This window comes from Medicago sativa, chromosome 1, assembly GCF_051527215.1.
Source record: "Medicago sativa cultivar Bolivia chromosome 1, Bolivia_mono, whole genome shotgun sequence".
In the NCBI taxonomy this organism is placed as follows: domain Eukaryota; kingdom Viridiplantae; phylum Streptophyta; class Magnoliopsida; order Fabales; family Fabaceae; genus Medicago; species Medicago sativa.
Window position 1 is genome coordinate 71269394 of NC_140749.1, and position 20514 is coordinate 71289907.

The 20514-nt window shown below is 36.4% G+C and overlaps 1 protein-coding gene and 1 pseudogene across 3 annotated transcripts; both read right to left on the minus strand.

Annotated features, from left to right (window-relative positions):
• Window positions 1–420: 420 nt before the first annotated feature.
• LOC146956995 (F-box protein PP2-B10-like) lies at window positions 421–8521 on the minus strand (annotated as a pseudogene). The gene is made up of 4 exons (XR_015030033.1): window positions 8275–8521; window positions 2234–2355; window positions 2046–2142; window positions 421–1024 (listed from the first exon to the last, which is right to left on the minus strand). The product of XR_015030033.1 is annotated as an F-box protein PP2-B10-like (transcript).
• Window positions 8522–18025: 9504 nt separating this feature from the next.
• On the minus strand, window positions 18026–20148 carry LOC146956996 (F-box protein PP2-B10-like). Of its 2 annotated transcripts, none has more exons than XM_085733266.1 (4): window positions 19979–20148; window positions 18897–19195; window positions 18621–18739; window positions 18026–18513 (listed from the first exon to the last, which is right to left on the minus strand). In XM_085733266.1, the coding sequence occupies exons 2-4, from the start codon at window positions 19191–19193 to the stop codon at window positions 18042–18044; spliced, it is 888 nt and encodes a 295-aa protein (XP_085589392.1). In that variant the 5' UTR covers window positions 19194–19195; window positions 19979–20148; the 3' UTR covers window positions 18026–18041. The 2 variants fall into 2 exon arrangements, with proteins under 2 accessions (XP_085589392.1, XP_085589385.1); XM_085733259.1 differs by having other exon boundaries at window positions 18897–19220.
• Window positions 20149–20514: the final 366 nt, after the last annotated feature.

The following is a 20514-nucleotide window of genomic DNA, read 5'->3' on the forward strand; positions in this document are numbered from 1 at the left end:
TTACAATTTATCTGTATTCAGGGACTAAAGTGACTACTCATTTCCCATTAAGGGACTAAAGTGACTAATTCCCCCACAAATTATCCTAATGTAATATACTCCAATATAGTTGGAACAATTCAACGGAGGCGGATATCAACAACAGATATCCCAATATACCGAACAACATGAGCAATATAAAGTGTGGATATCACTATACGAAGAAACAGTTTGGGACTCCAAATTTTCAAACAAACATTGTCATGCCATTCAAGACACAAGACCCGTTGCATAGCAAAGTGAATGCTGCTTAATGGTGTTACTTAGGCCTAATTTCTATCCCTTCAAGAAAGAGACCACTCTTCCAACCACCCTTTATCTCCATCATATTGTGATATTGGTGATATAGGAGATGCATTAAGAGACCACGGGAGGAGGATATCCACAACACAACAAATATATCCATCCCAGTATACTGAACAACAATAAGCAATATAAAGTGTGCATATATTTTACAAAGAAAGAGTTTGGAACAATAATATTAGTATGTTAAAAAGTTGAAACTTCAAACATTGTTCTGCCATCCAAGACCCAAGACCCCTTGCATAGTTCAGTGAATGTTGGTTAATTATTATACTTTGGCCTAACTTCGATTCCTTCAAGAACGAGACCTCTCTTCCAATTACCACCACTTGTCTGTATCACATTCATCTGGACTTTTTCATTTTCTATGCCTAAATTGAAGAACTCCCCCATCTCAATCTCCAACCACCCATCGCTTCTCACACTAGGACGTAGCAATCCGACTACTCTGTTGTGCGGCCTATCTTCCACATTTGGATCCAAACAGACAATTTTACTAGTAATCTGGCCACCTTCGACGCCAACTGATAAATCCGCAAGACGGTTCTGAAATCCCGAAGCATAAATCATTTTGAACACAACATAAGCTGCATATTAAGTATTTGGGGACAGAACAATGGTGTTTATCACACCACGAATTTCAAGCCAACACACATCAACAAGCTTGGCGACTACAGGGAACCTGTCCAAAAGTAGTACACAAAAGATGCAAAGATTAGAACATAATAACTGAGAGAAAAGTTGAAAGTGTTTCATTACATGACAGACAGAGTATATATATGCGGGTCGATAAATTAACAATGCAGGACCGATAACTAAAAATTGGATGCTGTTACCAAGCATAACTGAAGTATTTCAAGCTGAAACTGAATGACAGACTTCTCAATGAATAAGTTATAATTATGCAATTTTAGGAAATCCAACATTCATCATATCCCATACTTAAAGCACATCTACTTTTCTGCGTGCCTCACTTTCCCATGATAAGTGTGGATATAAGAGTTGGAGTTGGACAAATGACAACATTGTGCAAAAGCTATAATAGCCAAGGTAATTCAATGGGATTCCATGATAAAAAGTAAAATTTCAAAGAAAACATGGTTACAGGTAGTGCATCATCAATGTGTGTCCAGTGTCGAAACATGTGGCCTGGTCAGCTTCTACAAAGGCCCGATAGTGTAAGGATGAAGTTACCCTAGCCAAGTGTGCATTTCAAATATCCGCACAGATAATAGACCGTATCAAGATAATAGACTGTATCAAGATGAAGACTACAACCATCAAGAAATTGTCCAGGATGTACTCTGCTTGTCGCACTATTTTTTAAAAAATAAAAGCATTTTGGAGACTAATAGTGAACTCGAGTACGTTGTCGCTCTTGATTTGAAACTAAATTGTGTGGAAGGAATGTCAGAAAATGGGGAATTCAATACAACTTGAGTGTAATGAGCATCATCAGTTTTCCTCAAAGACCACCTGCTGTCCTTGATGATGAAGTACTAGACAAATAAAATAATGGAATAGAAGTCTATACAAATGAATTTATAGAAAACAATTTAAACTTGAACGAAGAAATGGAAAACAAATCATGCAAAGTCAATTCACCAAGAATATGTGTAGAAATAACAAGTCTTATAATAAAATGTTCAAGGAAATGGAATTAACAATTCGGAGAGAAATTAGAAAATTAAGAGGTAACTAACCTGGAGTCTGGCAAAGGAATCCTGTTCCAATAGTGCTCGGTATCACCCCAAAAAGCATGTAACAAATTTTTCTACTCTTTCTATCCAATTGAAAGCTCTACATTCATTTCAACACATTCAATTTCTATTAGCATTTTATAAAACCTAATATTCGAGAAATTGGCAGTTAGGAAGAAGAAGAAGAATACCTTTCGACAATTACTGATGATGATAGGGCGATCAGAGAGGGCGAGATAGAGAGCCTTTTTGGGTAGGAATGTTAGCAAAGCAGTGACGACAAACAAAGGAGACTCAATTATCTCTTTCTTTTTTTTTTACCAAGGGGTGTATTGGATTGAGATTTTAAAAGACTTTTTGATCATAATAAAATCTTGTGGTATTCAATCATAACTTATAAAATGTCTATTGGTATTAAAAAATATAGAGATTTGGAGAGATTATTTAGTGTAATGGATTTTGAGAGACTTTTTAGTTAAAATTCACTCACTCAACAATCTCATACAAAAGCTTGATAATTTTTCACAATCCTAAGGATTGTTTTCTGTCGTTGCCACCAATTGTTTCCGTTCATCTCTATTTCTTTTCAATTTTTTATTTTGTTCATAGTCAATTTCAACCTGACATTGCGTTAACTTGTAACAACACTTATATCTCAGCAATTGAAGTTAGGTGTAATTGTAAACAAGTGTTGTAAGGTCATTGATGTGGTTCTTTAAACAAAAGACTGACATTAATATTGGTCTTGTTAACGAGTGCCCCCGGACACTTTTTAAGCATCCCATATTTAGAAATTATTATTTAAAAAGTCAACTATTACAATTTCCATTGCATTCAATACACAATTTTTTCATTAAAAACTTACTATATAAAGTGCTTAAAGAGTGCCCCGGGGGCACTTGTTAATATTTCCCTTATTTTTTTGTTGACAAAAGTGATACTCCCTCCGTTTCAAAATATAAGCAAAATTCACTTTTTAGGTTCATTCATTTAATGATGTATGTGGTTCACTTAAAATATAAAACAATATTTCCCTTTTTAGGTTCATTCACTTTTTAATTTTCCAGTAAAATAGAACTTTTTTTTTTCATTCACAAGTTTGATGAATAAGGCAAAAAAAGGTCTACAATAAAACAATAATTATGAATTCTTTGTTCAAACAAAATGAAAGAACGAGATGACAACATAGACACTAGTTTTAAAAATCTTATAAAGTACTATGAAATCTTAAAAGTCTCTATCATGAATCCATTTAAAATCCAAATTGAAAAATCTTGATTGTAAAAAGTCTTTTAAAATCTCAAGAGTCTTTACAATCCTACAAAATCTTTTAAAAACTTGAAGACTTTTTTAATCAAAATAATCTTTTAAAATCTTAATCCAATACACCCCCCAATTATCAGTTGTGAGAGGAAATTCAGTGTTTGTGGGACTGAAACTTCGCATAAAAAACTATTTTAAGTATTTATTCTTTTCATACGATTTTTTTATAATAATTTTTTTTTGAAAGACATAAAAATATATGATTCTTATAAAGCTAAATCTCTAATCATGAATATTTTAAGTTAACGAATGTCAAAATTACTTTAGTTTATAACAAAGGGGTTTAAAATAACTTTTAACTATTTTTGCATAAGTTTTCATGAAAATCATTTTTGCAAATAAAATGAAAACAAAAAAAAAATCTAAAACTAGAGGACTAAAACTCCCACAACACCCTTCATTTCAAAATGAATGTCGGTAAAGTTTCTTACTCACAAATTCCATCGGTCCATAATTATATGTTTTTATATGACTTGCCTTGCAAGAAACTAAATTATAATCCTATTTAATGTAAACATTAGATAGATATATCAAGAGTGGTATTTCGTATATTATGACCATTTTTCCAATGCATTTTTGTAGTATTGAAGAACCATGAATGAAAAGCCAACCAAAATGGACAAGGCTAGGTTCAAACATATACATCAATAAACTTAAATAAACTAATTTAACTTCTTCAACAAAAAAAAATATACATCAACTTGCCGATATTTCAAACATGTACTTTGGATGTTGATTCCTGTCGACAAATGTTATTGATTGAACTATTCCGATCACTGGTCAAAGGACTTGTTCAACATGTTAGTTTCATCCCTTCAAAAAAAACATGTTAGTTTCAGTTGAAAATAAGCCATCAACATGCTTACTAATTAATGTAAAAAAATAAATATGGAAAAAGTACAAACAACTATGGGTAAAAAAAAAACTTAAATAAATAATGAAAGGAAAGGAAATGGCTGCATGCCATCTATAAATGGCCTGGAATGAAAGAAAAAAGATATATAATAACTAATTTAAACCCAGAAACTGGAATTAGAATGCCACAAATTTGAATTTTGCTCTCCACCCAGCACGTTTTGCTCGCACCCTGCAGCCATGCTAAAAATACCCTTGCGCAAGTTAACTTGCGCAAGTGTTAATTTCTGCGCTACTTAACTAACGCTACGTAACTTAAGTCACGCTGCGTGTGTTAACTCACGCATAAATTAACACTTACGTGAGTTAACTCACGTAGATATTGAAGGTGAGAAAAACACAAGAAGGGGGGTTGAATTGTGTTTTTAAAAATTCTTCGTTTCTCCTAAACAACTGACTACACTGATCAGAAGCTAAGTGAGACAGCTTCTGAAGTGATGATCAGAATCTAAATGCAGCGGAATAAAACAGAGAGAGAGAAGAAGAACGACACAAAGCAATTATACTGGTTCCTTCCACAAACCGGAAGTAGTCCAGTCCCCCTTGCACTTCCAAGGAGATTTCACTATGAGTAATATCTGATTACAATTGCTCAAGCACACAAGCAAGAGACTTCCTTTGCTCAAGCACACAAGCAAGAGACTTCCTTTGCTCAAGAACACAATCAAGAGACTTCCTGCTCAAGCACAATTGCAAGAGACTTCCTAACTAAACAAAATTACACAGAAAGTTGTTTAAGTTTGAACACTTGATATACAATCAGAGGTGCTCACAATACAAATCAGATACAGACTCAATGGACTTAAGAATTTCTAAAATATGACTTTAAGACACAGAAATTCTAAGTGAATGCAGAACAATTTCAGCAGAGGTTTGGTACTTGTGAAAATCTTGTGAGTCTTTCGTTCAGCGTTCTTGCATTACCAAAACTCTAAGTCTTCACTCCTTTATATAGAGGTGTGAAAGAGACGTTGTGAAATTGCCAGCACACCAAAGAGTCGTTGTTGAAGCTTGATCTTTCACCAATGATATTTTGCCTGATTTGGTTGTTGTCCTATGAAGAACAAATTTGAAATCCATTCCTTATCCAAAGGAACATATATGCAGGCGAAATCGTATTCTGGAGCTGTTTTCTTGTCCTGTAGCGTGGACACAAAACAGAGTAGTGGAGAACGTGGTTGTACAATTCGTACAAAGTACAATGTCAACGCTTTCGTCCAAACTGCAAGCACAGGCCTTCAAACACCTTTGAAATGACCGTTGCAAAATTCCACTAATCTTTTGTTTGTGTTTTCGAATCCAATAGACAGCTTTTGCATTGATAATTCTTCAATTCTTGATTCTTTGCAAATCCAGTTGAAATTCAGCTTCTGGTGAAATGGCTTCTGATGAGGCAGCTTCTGATGATGCAGCTTCTGATGATATGACTTCTGCAGCTTCTGATGATGCAGCTTCTGATGATATGACTTCTGGACTTCTTGTCTTCAGGACCACTATTCTTACTTCAGAAGCGTCTTAACGTCAGGAGCACTATTCTTACTTCAGAAGCGACTTAACTTCAGGAGCGCTTTTTCTTCTTTAGTAACAAGTTGCCTTCAGGAGCGTCTAAGCTTCAAATATTTGTTGTTTCCTTTGCTCTTTATTTGCTCATTCAGAACCAATGATGATGTAACTTTGTAATTATGGTCCTGTACACTTGAACAAATATTAGCTAGTCCAATTTACAATTTTTAATACCTTGTTATCATCAAAACTCTTTAAGGTTCATTGTTAAACACATTTTGTTCCAACAATCTCCCCCTTTTTGATGATGACAAACAATAGTATTTAAAAATTGATCAATTGTTGTTAATCTAATTAACAAGTTGACTTTGGGGTTCTGAGGTTTGTAAGCTCAGAGTCTGAGGTTTGTAAGCTCAAACTCCCCCTGAGTCTGATAGTCTTTAAGGTGAGGTTTGTAAGCTCCCCCTAAGTTCTATCCAGGTTAATTAAATTCATTTTTCGCACAATAAAAATATCAGAGCTTTAAAAAATTGAATCATTGGAAGAATTAACTTATAGATAAGAAGAATGGTTCAATTAATTTTACTTGAATTTTGATACTCCTTCGTTCGTTCATAGCTTATACCAATAAGGTAAAAAAAACTGATAGAAGTTTTTCAAAAAATTCAAATGCCATTAATGGGGCTCAGAGCCTTTAAATACTTGTCACATATACTCCCCCTTTTGTCATTATCAAAAAAAAATTGAAATAAATGTAATCATAAAAGACAAAAAAATGAGAAAAACTCAAATAGAGAGAGTATAATAGTAAATTAACTAAATAAATTAGAGCAAAGTATATGAACATGAATAACCAATTATCAGAAGCAGCTAATCAGTCAGAACCAGTAAGCATTCAGAAGCAAAGAGAAATAAAACAAGATGGTTTCAGAAGCAAGGACTAAGAATTTAAAACAAACAACAAACAAAAATAACACAAATGTGTGCAACTAAGGGTTGGTTTGATGTTGTTTCTTCATCTTCTCCATTTCTTCAATTTTCTTCTGCAACAGTTCTTCAAGCTGTTGTTGCCTCTGGAGAAGAGCCTGTTCCCTTTCCTTAGCCTCTTGCTGCTGCTGTGCCATCTGTTTCTTCAGAAGCTTACACAACCTTGCTTCTCTGGTCAAGTAGGCCGTTTCTGAGAAGAAAGGCTGGTTTGCCAGGAGCAGTGTAGAACTTCTTACTCTGAGACTCTGATTCAGATTTTCCATTAGCCTTCTGACTGAGGCTTGCTTGACTCTGATGCATTTAGCCTTGATCTCTTCAATAAGCTCAGCTGCCCGGTTCTGAAGTGATGCCCAGGAGTCTTCATATGCACTTGTGAGATCAATTGTCCTTCTTTGATCCACCAGATTATGCATTTGACTCAGGATTGTGAGAAGCTCAGCATTGATATATCCAGATTCCAGGATGTTTATGGGTGGATGTTCAAGGGTTTCAAGATCAGAATCACTGATTTCCAAGTCTTGAACAGGGTTAGGAACTGGAATGGTAAAGTGTGTTTGTGTGTTTGAAGATGAAGGCTGGTCAGAGGCAATGTGAGTGGTAGAGGTTGAGGCTTGAACATTGACTAGAGAGATGTCAACATCCATGGGAGTTGGTTCTGGGGAGTGTTCAGGTACATGTTGAAAGTCAGTTTCAGTTGGTGGTTGTTGTAGTGAAGTTGATGTTTGAATGTTGAGTTGGGGGTCAATGGTAGCTATTGGTGATTGTGGGGGTGTTGTGGGTTTATGTGGTTCAGGTGTTTGTTGATGGGGGTTTTCTGAAACAACATTTTCAGAAGCAGCTGCTTCTGGAGTTGTTTCAGAGGCCTTTTCTGAGGTAAACTCAACATTTTCTGGAGGAATCATGTTGAGAGGTTGAATGTTAAGGGGTTGAGGGTTAAGGCGAAAGATAGTATCAATGACTCTTTCTCTCTGCTCAGCCAGTTCAGCCAACTTCTCATTAATTATGTGACCAACTGGTTCATAAGTAGTTGACTGAGAGGGCTTATTGTTGGTTTTGGTTGATGTTGACTGGTTTTTTAATGGTTTTTGAAAAAGTTGGGCCAAGGGTATATCATCATCAGAATCATCAGAATCTGATAATGGTGTGGATGCGGAATCTGATGATATATTAATTACCTTCTCTGGTTCAGGATCAGAATCCTCTTTATCAGACTCACTGGTCATCAGCAACAGTTGCTTGGCTTCTGAAACTACAGACTCTTGTAGTTCAGCAGCAATTTCCAAGACCTTTTCAGCTGCTGCCTTCTTCTCTTGTAACTCTTTTAACTCCAAATCAGAAGCAGCTTGAGCTGTCAAGGTGATATGAGGAAAATCCTTGGTCCTCCTCAAGGCTGGCTTCCTCTTCCTCTTTGGTATAGCAGGTTGATCAAGAGAAATGCCAACATTCATGATCAACCTGGAATCCATGTCTCCAATAGCTTCTTCAATTGATGGTACTGAAGAACCACCAATCTTGAGCTTGTCAGAAGCAACTCTTGCCTTCTTAACAGACTTTTCAACGTCCAGGTATTCTTCTGCAGACAATTTCCTCTTAGCTCTTCTGCCTTTTGCCAGAGGCACAGTACCACCAAACATTTCCTCAGGTACTTCATCCAACCTGATGACTTTGTTGGTTGCCTCATAGTGATCTTTGATGTACCTCATCTGCACTTCAATAGGATCCTTTTTGCAGATGGGTGGAAATTCTCTCATAAGATCAGATACAACAATAGATTCACTTAAATCAGTTTGAAGTTTGGTGACTTCACTGATTAGCTTCATATTCAAGAGAGTATGAGCATTAATGAATTTCCCAGTTTTTGTGTCAAGTAGCTGATCTGTGAAGCCTTGAGATTGACTGAGACTGTCCAAGATACCTCCTTGATAGAATATCTCTGATAGGAGTCTTCCATAAGGAACCCAGGGTTTATCCAGTAGCTGACTCTGTTTCAGACACTCTACCAAGTACTTGAACATGTATTTGGGCACATTCACATTTTCCTTCTTGATGAAGTGCTGGAGAAGGACCTTCTGAGCTAGATTTGGTTTCACACAGTCACCACATGGAAACAGGTTCTCATTCTGAATCTTCAGAAGCATCTTAGTTTCCATGCTCAATTCAGCATATTTCTTCTCCTTCTCAGAATTGTATATCACCAAGTTGGCTTGCTTTTTCCAAATGCGTTTTTCAGCAGCATCTGAAAGATCAATTCCAGAGTAGTATCCAGAAGCTGCAACCTTAAGAACATACTCTATGTGCCATTGTGCAATTCTTACTGGAATACCACAGATGCTAGACCTGATTTCATCTTCAACAAATGGCGCAAGACCCATTTCTTCTCTTGTTTTCCCTTCTAATTCAGGATACATTAACACCATCTGACTTTCCTCAGCTAAGGATGCCGCTTTGTTGTAAAATTTTGCTCTTACCCATAAGTGTCTAACCAGAGCTTCGTATGTTGGTCCATTCAACATTTTGAAGTAATGCATGAGTCCTTGCTCTTCAAAGTAGCTTCTGATCCAACACTTATGAAAATCCAGAGAATCAAAATCCACTGGATTCTCTATCTGAACTTGCAAATCCCATTCTTCCAATTTCATGCTTCTTCCTCTGTAGTCATATTCAGGGACCATTCGTGAAGTAGATACTAAATCTTCTCGTTGCGAACTTGATGGTGCCATTTGATGATTGACGAAGATTTGAAGAAGATGAAGATTTTAGGGTTCTAAGGTTGAGAGAATGCGCTTACTTCGCAAGAGGTTTGAGAGCAAATGTGTTTGTTGTGAGTGAGTAGTGTGTGAATTGACAAAGTGTTAAAAGTAAAACGATTGCAATTCAAAAGAGACAAACAAACATAACATTAATGACAAAATTGGGGGCGCGTGAAAAGTACTTTCAAAGCTATTAAATCATCATTGCCCTTTTAGTTATACACCAACACATACAGGCCACGTAAGAAGTTCACAGAGTAACTACCAAGTTAGTGGGCCAGAAGTTACTTTTTAAAAGGTAACTTCCAACGTTTCCACTAATTCAACTATTCAGAAGCAACAAATCCAGCTTCTGGACTTCAGATGCTGACGTCATCATCAGAAGCGAGTTTTCCTCAGAACCTCAATAAAGAGCTTCTGATGGACTACCGCTTCTGAACTAACTTCAGAACCTAAAATCCTATTCAGGAGCAAGCAAGCATTTAATCAGATACAAAGTGCATGTTCAAATTTTTCTTTATAAAATCAAATCTTTCAACAGTTAAAGGCTTAGTAAATATATCAGCCCATTGATTTTCAGTATCAATGAATTGTATATCTAAAATTCCTTTTTGAACATAATCTCTGATAAAATGGTGTTTGATTTCAATGTGCTTAGCTCTTGAATGCAAAATTGGATTTTTAGACAAACAAATAGCAGCAGTATTATCGCAATAAATGGGAATACTGTTAGCAGTTATCTGATAATCTTCCAATTGATGTTTCATCCAAAGTAGTTGTGTACAACAACTTGCAGCTGAAATGTATTCTGCTTCTGCTGTAGACATAGCAATAGTTGTTTGTCTTTTGCTAGCCCAGGATATAAGATTATCACCCAGAAATTGACAATTGCCACTGGTTGACTTTCTTTCAATCCTATCACCAGCATAATCAGCATCACAGAATCCAATTAGCTTATAATCTAAGGATTTCCTATAAAGGAGTCCAAGATTAGTTGTTCCCTTCAAATACCTGAAGATTCTCTTGACAGCAGTCATATGAGATTCTCTAGGATCTGATTGGAATCTTGCACACAAGCATACACTGAATAAAATATCTGGCCTAGATGCAGTGAGGTATAACAAAGAACCAATCATACCTCTATACAGCTTCTGATCTACTTTAGCTCCTTCATCTTCTTTGCTTAAGTTGCACGTAGGGTGCATTGGAGTGTTCATCACTTTACAATCTTCAAGTTTGAACTTCTTCAGAAGCTCCTTTGTGTACTTTGATTGATGAACATAAACTCCATCTTTGCATTGATTGATTTGAATGCCAAGGAAGAACTTCAGCTCTCCCATCATGCTCATTTCAAATTCATCCTGCATTAACTCAGAAAATTTCTTGCAAAGAGATGCATTAGTAGAACCAAATATTATATCATCAACATATATTTGCACAACAAGAATATCTTTCCCAAGGGTCCTTCTGAAGAGTGTAGTATCAACCTGTCCTCTTTTAAAATCATTTTTGATTAAGAAATTACTTAGTCTATCATACCAAGCTCTGGGAGCTTGTTTCAAGCCATATAGTGATTTCTTCAATTTAAAAACATGGTCAGGATATTTAATATCCTCAAATCCAGGAGGTTGCTTGACATACACTTCTTCTTCTATGACACCATTTAGAAATGCACTCTTGACATCCATTTGATATAATATTATGCCATGATTAACTGCATAGGAAAGAAGTAACCTGATTGCTTCCAATCTTGCAACTGGAGCAAACGTTTCAGTGTAATCAATGCCTTCTTGTTGACTATACCCTTGTGCAACAAGCCTGGCTTTGTTTCTTGTTACTTCTCCTTGCTCATTCAGCTTGTTTCTGAATACCCATTTTGTTCCAATAATGTTCTTGTGCTGAGGTTTGGGTACCAGATCCCACACATCATTTCTTTGAAATTGATTCAACTCTTCTTGCATAGCTAGGATCCATCCATCATCTGAAAGTGCTTCATCAACTGTTGTAGGTTCAATCATTGAGATTAGTCCAATCATTGACTCTTCTTGTCTGAAATGTGATCTTGTTCTTCTTGGACTATCTTTGTTTCCAATGATTAGCTCCTCAGGATGTGAAGACTTGTGTTTGAATGTGTTTCTGGGAGGATCTGCTTGATGTGAGCCATCTTGTGCTTCATCAGAAGCAGTTTCATCTTGCGCTTCTGATGTGGGTTCAGCTTCTGGACTACCTTCAGACTCAGCTATCTGATCAGGTTCTGGAGTAGCTTCAGGAACCTGTATCTCTGCAAAACTTTCATCTTGCTTTGAAGTTTTATCTTCAAGCTCCTTGTCATCAAATTTAACGTGCATAGATTCTTCAACACAGAGTGTTTCTGAATTATACACTCTGTATGCCTTTGACCTTTCAGAGTAACCTAAAAAGATTCCTCTTTGGGCCTTGGCATCAAATTTCTTTAGGTAGAGCTTGTTGTTCAGAATGTAACATGTACATCCAAATTGATGAAAGTAAGAGATATTGGGTTTTCTTCCTTTAAAGAGTTCATATGCTGTTTTCTCCAAAATAGGTCTAATATAGATCCTGTTTTGAACATAGCATGCTGTATTCACTGCTTCTGCCCAAAAATGTTTTGGTAAATTGTTTTCATGGATCATGGTTCTGGCCATTTCTTGTAAAGTTCTATTCTTTCTCTCTACAACCCCATTTTGTTGTGGTGTTCTAGGAGAAGAGAATTCATGGAAAATTCCATGTTTTTCACAAAAAGCTTCAAATGGCTCATTTTCAAATTCTCCACCATGATCACTTCTGATTTTCAAAATTTTTGATTCTTTTTCAGATTGAATTTGAGTGCAGAAGCTACTGAATACATCACACGCAACATCTTTACTCTTTATGAATTTCACCCAAGTCCATCTGCTGTAATCATCAACAATGACTAATCCATATCTACTTCCATATAAGGATGCAGTACTCACTGGTCCAAATAAATCAATATGGAGTAATTCTAAAGGTCTTGAGGTTGAAACAATGTCTTTGGTTTTAAAAGATGATTTCACAATTTTCCCTCTCTGACATGCACCACAGAGTGCATCTGAATGATAGTCAATGTCTGGTAGCCCTTTCACAAGTTGTAACTTACTAAGCTTAGAGATTAACCTCCAGTTAGCATGTCCCAACCTTCTGTGCCACATCCATTTCTTATCATTCACTGATAGTAGGCAAATCACCTTCTGATCAGCCAGTTCAGAAAAATTGATTTTATAGACATTGTCAACTCTCTTTCCCTTGAACACAATGGATTTGTCTTCCTTGTTGATTACTGTACAGTTGGGTTTTTCAAAAAGCACATCATAACCATTATCACAAAATTGACTAATGCTCAAAAGGTTATGCTCAAGACCATCTACCAACCATACATTATTAATTGAGGTAGAGGAATTACCAATAGTTCCTGTACCTATGATCTTGCCTGACTGGTTGCCTCCAAATTTCACATTTCCTCCCTCTTTCATTGTTAGGCTGAGGAACATGGACTTTTCTCCTGTCATGTGTCTTGAGCAACCGCTGTCTAGGTACCATGATCTTTGCTTTGGCACTGCTCTTAGACATACCTGCATCATTGACATTTTTAGATTTAGGTACCCATTGTTCTATGGGTCCTGGAAGGTTAGTACTTAAGGCTTTACTCTTCACTTCTTGTACCTTGTGCTGTGAGTTGGGTTGCTTCTGATTAACCATCTCCTTAGCTTTTGGTACTTCAGAAGCAGTAACTGTCTTCTTCTGAAACTTAGACTTCAGAACCTCAGATTTTGGTTTCACCAGACTCTGAGGAATAGGTTCTGATCTTTTCAGGATCCTAACCTTTGAAGTCTTGGAATCAGACTTGATCATAGCCTTTGACTTAGAGTTCTTTGGCTTTGAATTAATCTTAGCCTTAGAACTAGAAGCTTCAGGTTCTGATTGAACAACAGTTCCCAACTCAGCCCCTTCTGGTACAAAGAATGTTTTCAGACCTTCCTTGATGCATTCACAACAAGACTTTAGATTGGTTTTCTCAAGTTTCACTTCTGGAAAACCAATTCCTCTGCCATTGTTCTTGTAAATGCTATAAATCATAGAAGCCACTCTGCTTCTGTCAATGCCAGATATAATGAAATCTTCAAGAGCAATTTCATGATTACTTAAAGGTTTTTCATTACACTTTTCTTGTAGCTTCTGACATAAGAACCTGAGCTGATCTTCATATGTTTTACACATGAAATCAAAGCCCCTAAGTCCTTGTTCAGAAGCTTTCAGATCCAATAGAGTTGATTTTTGCTGTTGTACCAAATCAGCATATTATTCTTTTAAATCCTTCAACTCATTGGTTCTTACTTCAAAATGTGTAAGGAGTTCTTTAAGTGACTCAACAAGTTCATTTCTGGGGATTTTGGAATATACCTCGTTTTCATCTTCTGAGTCTGAATCTGATCCAGCTTCTGAAGTTGCTGTTGCTACCAACCCAACAGCTACCTTTGCATCTTCATCATCTTCCTCTTTATCAGATCCAGATTCACTACCCAAATCATCCCAGGTTGCCATTAAACTCTGCTTAATCTGCTTCTTGAATTTGCTTGGTTTGAATGTAGACCTCTTTGACTTGTCCTTTGACTTTTCTCTTTGAAGATCAGGGCATTCAGCAATGAAGTGTCCCGGCTTCTTACAGTTGAAGCATCCCTTCTGATCTTCTTTCCTTGAGCTTCTGGAGTTACCCCTTTTGGCGAGAAACTTTCTGTTCTTCTTGGCCAGATATTGAAGTCTGTTTGAGAGCATGGCCATTTCAGCAGCATCTGGTTCAGAATCTGAACTTGACTGTTCTTCTTCTTCAGATTCAACCACTTTGAGAGCTTTTGATGACTTGCCTTTGGATGGAAGAGCTATTGATTTACTCTTCTTAGTAGACTCATGTTCATTAAGACTTAACTCATGAACTTTGAGAGAACTAACAAGATCTTCGACACTTAAAGTGTTTAAATCTTTAGCTTCCTCAATGGCAGTCACCTTTGGTCTCCATCTGGCAGATAAGCTTCTGAGAATTTTGCTTACATGATCAGAAGCAACGTAGCTCTTCTTTAGAATCTGTAGCCCAGAAACTAAGGTTTGAAACCTTGAGTACATCTCCTCAATAGTTTCATCATCCTTCATCTTGAATAACTCATACTGATGTACAAGCAGGAGAGCCTTTGCTTCTTTGACCTTCTTGCTCCCTTCATAATTTGAACAGAGAGAGGCAAACATAGCTTTAGCAGTGGATTTGTCACTCATCTTCATGTATTCTGCTTTGGGTATGGCAGTGACAAGAGCTCCTCTGATAATATGATGCTTCTTGTAGAGTTTCCTCAGTTCTGGAGTATGTTTCTTTTTATCCACAGCAGCTCCTTCTTCATCAAGGACTAAACCACCAACACCATCTTCCAGAATATCCCACAATTCTTCATCTAGGCTCATGATGTAACTGTAAAAATTGGTCTTCCACCAAGAGAACTCTTCAGCATCTCCATTGAACTTTGGAACTTTTCCAACACTGGTTTTCTTACTATCACTATAATCATGTGAGACATTTTTATAGCTAGTATCACCATCAGGAGGAGGAGTAGTCATGTTTTTCTCAGATCTTTGACTGTTGCACGGTTAAGTGTTACACAACAGACCAAGGCTCTAGATACCAATTGAAGGTGAGAAAAACACAAGAAGGGGGGTTGAATTGTGTTTTTAAAAATTCTTCGTTTCTCCTAAACAACTGACTACACTGATCAGAAGCTAAGTGAGACAGCTTTTGAAGTGATGATCAGAATCTAAATGCAGCGGAATAAAACAGAGAGAGAGAAGAAGAACGACACAAAGCAATTATACTGGTTCCTTCCACAAACCGGAAGTAGTCCAGTCCCCCTTGCACTTCCAAGGAGATTTCACTATGAGTAATATCTGATTACAATTGCTCAAGCACACAAGCAAGAGACTTCCTTTGCTCAAGCACACAAGCAAGAGACTTCCTTTGCTCAAGAACACAATCAAGAGACTTCCTGCTCAAGCACAATTGCAAGAGACTTCCTAACTAAACAAAATTACACAGAAAGTTGTTTAAGTTTGAACACTTGATATACAATCAGAGGTGCTCACAATACAAATCAGATACAGACTCAATGGACTTAAGAATTTCTAAAATATGACTTTAAGACACAGAAATTCTAAGTGAATGCAGAACAATTTCAGCAGAGGTTTGGTACTTGTGAAAATCTTGTGAGTCTTTCGTTCAGCGTTCTTGCATTACCAAAACTCTAAGTCTTCACTCCTTTATATAGAGGTGTGAAAGAGACGTTGTGAAATTGCCAGCACACCAAAGAGTCGTTGTTGAAGCTTGATCTTTCACCAATGATATTTTGCCTGATTTGGTTGTTGTCCTATGAAGAACAAATTTGAAATCCATTCCTTATCCAAAGGAACATATATGCAGGCGAAATCGTATTCTGGAGCTGTTTTCTTGTCCTGTAGCGTGGACACAAAACAGAGTAGTGGAGAACGTGGTTGTACAATTCGTACAAAGTACAATGTCAACGCTTTCGTCCAAACTGCAAGCACAGGCCTTCAAACACCTTTGAAATGACCGTTGCAAAATTCCACTAATCTTTTGTTTGTGTTTTCGAATCCAATAGACAGCTTTTGCATTGATAATTCTTCAATTCTTGATTCTTTGCAAATCCAGTTGAAATTCAGCTTCTGGTGAAATGGCTTCTGATGAGGCAGCTTCTGATGATGCAGCTTCTGATGATATGACTTCTGGACTTCTTGTCTTCAGGACCACTATTCTTACTTCAGAAGCGTCTTAACGTCAGGAGCACTATTCTTACTTCAGAAGCGACTTAACTTCAGGAGCGCTTTTTCTTCTTTAGTAACAAGTTGCCTTCAGGAGCGTCTAAGCTTCAAATCTTTGTTGTTTCCTTTGCTCTTTATTTGCTCATTCAGAACCAATGATGATGTAACTTTGTAATTATGGTCCTGTACACTTGAACAAATATTAGCTAGTCCAATTTACAATTTTTAATACCTTGTTATCATCAAAACTCTTTAAGGTTCATTGTTAAACACATTTTGTTCCAACAATCTCCCCCTTTTTGATGATGACAAACAATAGTATTTAAAAATTGATCAATTGTTGTTAATCTAATTAACAAGTTGACTTTGGGGTTCTGAGGTTTGTAAGCTCAGAGTCTGAGGTTTGTAAGCTCAAACTCCCCCTGAGTCTGATAGTCTTTAAGGTGAGGTTTGTAAGCTCCCCCTAAGTTCTATCCAGGTTAATTAAATTCATTTTTCGCACAATAAAAATATCAGAGCTTTAAAAAATTGAATCATTGGAAGAATTAACTTATAGATAAGAAGAATGGTTCAATTAATTTTACTTGAATTTTGATACTCCTTCGTTCGTTCATAGCTTATACCAATAAGGTAAAAAAAACTGATAGAAGTTTTTCAAAAAATTCAAATGCCATTAATGGGGCTCAGAGCCTTTAAATACTTGTCACATATACTCCCCCTTTTGTCATTATCAAAAAAAAATTGAAATAAATGTAATCATAAAAGACAAAAAAAATGAGAAAAACTCAAATAGAGAGAGTATAATAGTAAATTAACTAAATAAATTAGAGCAAAGTATATGAACATGAATAACCAATTACGACACAGTCTCGCACGAATTTAGACGAATGGTAGCTATTCATTTTATTTTCAAAACACAGCAAGCTAGATTAAATTTCTATAAAATATACAGTAGTAACCACCATCTGCCACCAACACTTCACAGTTTTTTTATGCTTCATTTCTCTCTCTTTCTCGTGTGCTGTTATACCTTTTTTTTTATGCAATGATGATATCAAATATGAAGCGGTGAGGTTGGCGGTGATACTAAATTACTAACATCATCTGCAATGATAGCTATATAGGATTCTATTGTGAGTATATTAAATTTGTTTAAAATGAGCCCATATATGGTGATTTTGTAAGGCAAACAAGCTGTCGTGCATTTTGTGCGAACAAATGTCTCGTACGATATAGCACTACTGTTCCATATTGGAAAATGCTTAATGTTACGACACAGTCTCGCACGAATTTAGACGAATGGTAGCTATTCATTTTATTTTCAAAACACAGCAAGCTAGATTAAATTTCTATAAAATATACAGTAGTAACCACCATCTGCCACCAACACTTCACAGTTTTTTTATGCTTCATTTCTCTCTCTTTCTCGTGTGCTGTTATACCTTTTTTTTTATGCAATGATGATATCAAATATGAAGCGGTGAGGTTGGCGGTGATACTAAATTACTAACATCATCTGCAATGATAGCTATATAGGATTCTATTGTGAGTATATTAAATTTGTTTAAAATGAGCCCATATATGGTGATTTTGTAAGGCAAACAAGCTGTCGTGCATTTTGTGCGAACAAATGTCTCGTACGATATAGCACTACTGTTCCATATTATTTTCACTAATTCTTGGGTCTTATTTCTATTCCTTCAAGAATGAAACCACATTTTGAATGACCACCTCTATTCTCAAGTGCACCCATCTCAACAACTTCATCTTCTAGGCCTGAATTAAAGAATTCTCCCATCTTGATCTCCAAAAATCCATCACTTCTCATTTTTGGACGTTCTAGTCCTTGAAACTCGTCATCTCGTTCTCTATCATCATATTCTGGGTCCAACCAAACATTTTTGGTTGATATTTGATCTCCAAGTACACCAACAGTTACTTGCTTTCCATTTATACGCATAGTTATTTGGTCTCCAAGTACACCCACAGTTAACTCGATAGGAATTTCATCAAAACCAAAGGCATTGATCATCTTGAAGACAAGAAAAGCTGCATATTGAGTATTTGAGGATAGAACACGTTTATTAATTGTCCCTTCAAATGCAAACCAGCACACTATACGAAGCCTAGCAACTTCTCTGAATCTGGTCAAAAGTTGTAAATAAACGCAAGATCAATAACACAATTAACACATCTCCAATGCGAGAAAAAATACAAGTAATTAGTAAAGAAAATCTAATTAGGATCTGACCTGGAGTCTGGTAGGATTGGCCAATCCCAATATTGAGGAGTGTCACCCAAAGCAATGGAGATATCTCTAGCACTAAGCATGTATATCTTTCTACCACTCTGTTTCTCCAATTGAAAGCTCTGAATTTTAGTGGCACCATTTAAATAGTTCAGATAATATATATTAAAAGAGTCAAGTTTAACATTCTAACTAATAGTGAATGATTATTATATATGAATATATAATAGTATCTGTAGTAAAAATCGAAACTGATTTGGTAGTTTGTGAGAATGATACCTTTTTACCATTGTCTATTATGATAGGATGGTCAGAGAGAGTGATATATAGAGACTTCTTGGAGGGAGAGGTGGCAAACAAAGAGGAAGCAGACTGGGAATCAGAAATGATTGAGATCAAATCAGATGGGAGAAAACGATCCCAAACAGTATCTGATTTAGCGGCAGAACAAAAGCCCTTGCAAACAAGTGAGAGCCTACATGAATCAACTGGAGTTGTATGCGACAATATCTTGGCAATGCATCCCTCCGGCAAAACCTCTATCATGTTTTTTCCTTCTTCGGTTTTCATATCCATCACTGTTGGTCGGGTACGCAATAAGAACTATGAAATAGATTAACTCAGTTTCAAAGTTGACTAAACAGACTATGAGATATAAAATTAAATAGGCAAATCACATTGCAAACAAAAAATTTTAGTTTTAAAAGGGAGAGAGTATTCAACTTCTTCTAATAGGAGAGCTTATAGCTCATCAGGGCGCTTAGAAGAAGAACAAACAACATTGACAACAAACGTCAATTGTGTCAATTCAAAGGTAACAAACTAAACAAATCTCTTGAATAAGTTGTCAATTACGCAGACACTTAAGTAAGGGATGCGCCACCAACTACTTCTACATGATCATTAGCCAAATGCATCGATATCCACTTCCGTAAAACAAACATATATACACGCGAAAGGACATATAATGACTTGAAAATTTCTGCAGAATGTTAATCGCCAAAATGTTCCATAGAACAAAACACCAATCATATAGCCACTTAACACTACACATTTCCACAACATAAACACATGGCACCTACTACGTTATGTATAACACAATAAAAACCAGCTCAAAACTAGAAAAATCAAAATGCTTCAAGGACCAAGTAATGAAATCAATCCAATTGAGCAGATGAAAAAATTAAACTAAAAACAAGACAATCAAAAGCAGTAAACCCTAATAAACCAAATTCAGAAAAATACAATAATTGAAGAACGAATTCAGATCCAATCAGATTAATAAATATTGAAATCACTGCAATGCACAAAGATTAGCATTCAAAAGCAGCTGCAATCAACCATAGAAAAAAATAGCGTACCTAACAAATGAGATAGAAGAGAAGAGACAGAGAAAGGATCGAAATTCGAGAGAAAGATGGAAGGGAGGCGGTGGAGAGGGCTGAGGGATCGAGAGTGAGAACAGATACCAGCGTGGCTGAGCCTGAGATAGAGAGAGAATAGAGGACGTTGTTTTGGGTTTGTGAACCGTGAGGTAAAATGGTAAATTTTTATTATAAATAAGGGCATTTCGGTTATCCATTTAAGCGAACCGAAAATTTTAGGGGAATTAGTCACTTTAGTCCCTGAATGGGAGAGGATTCGTCACTTTAGTCCCTGAACGAAGAGAAATTGCAAAACAGTCCCTGCATGGTCAATTTCAGGGACTAAAGTGACTAACGGAGTCTACATTCAGGGACTAAATTGACTAACGAAGTTAGCATTCAGGGACTAAATTGACTAACAAAGTCTACATTCAAGGACTATTTTGCAATTTATCTGCATTCAGGGACTAAAATGACGAATCCCTTCCGATTCAGGGACTAAAGTGACTAATTCCCCAAAATTTTACGAGTGA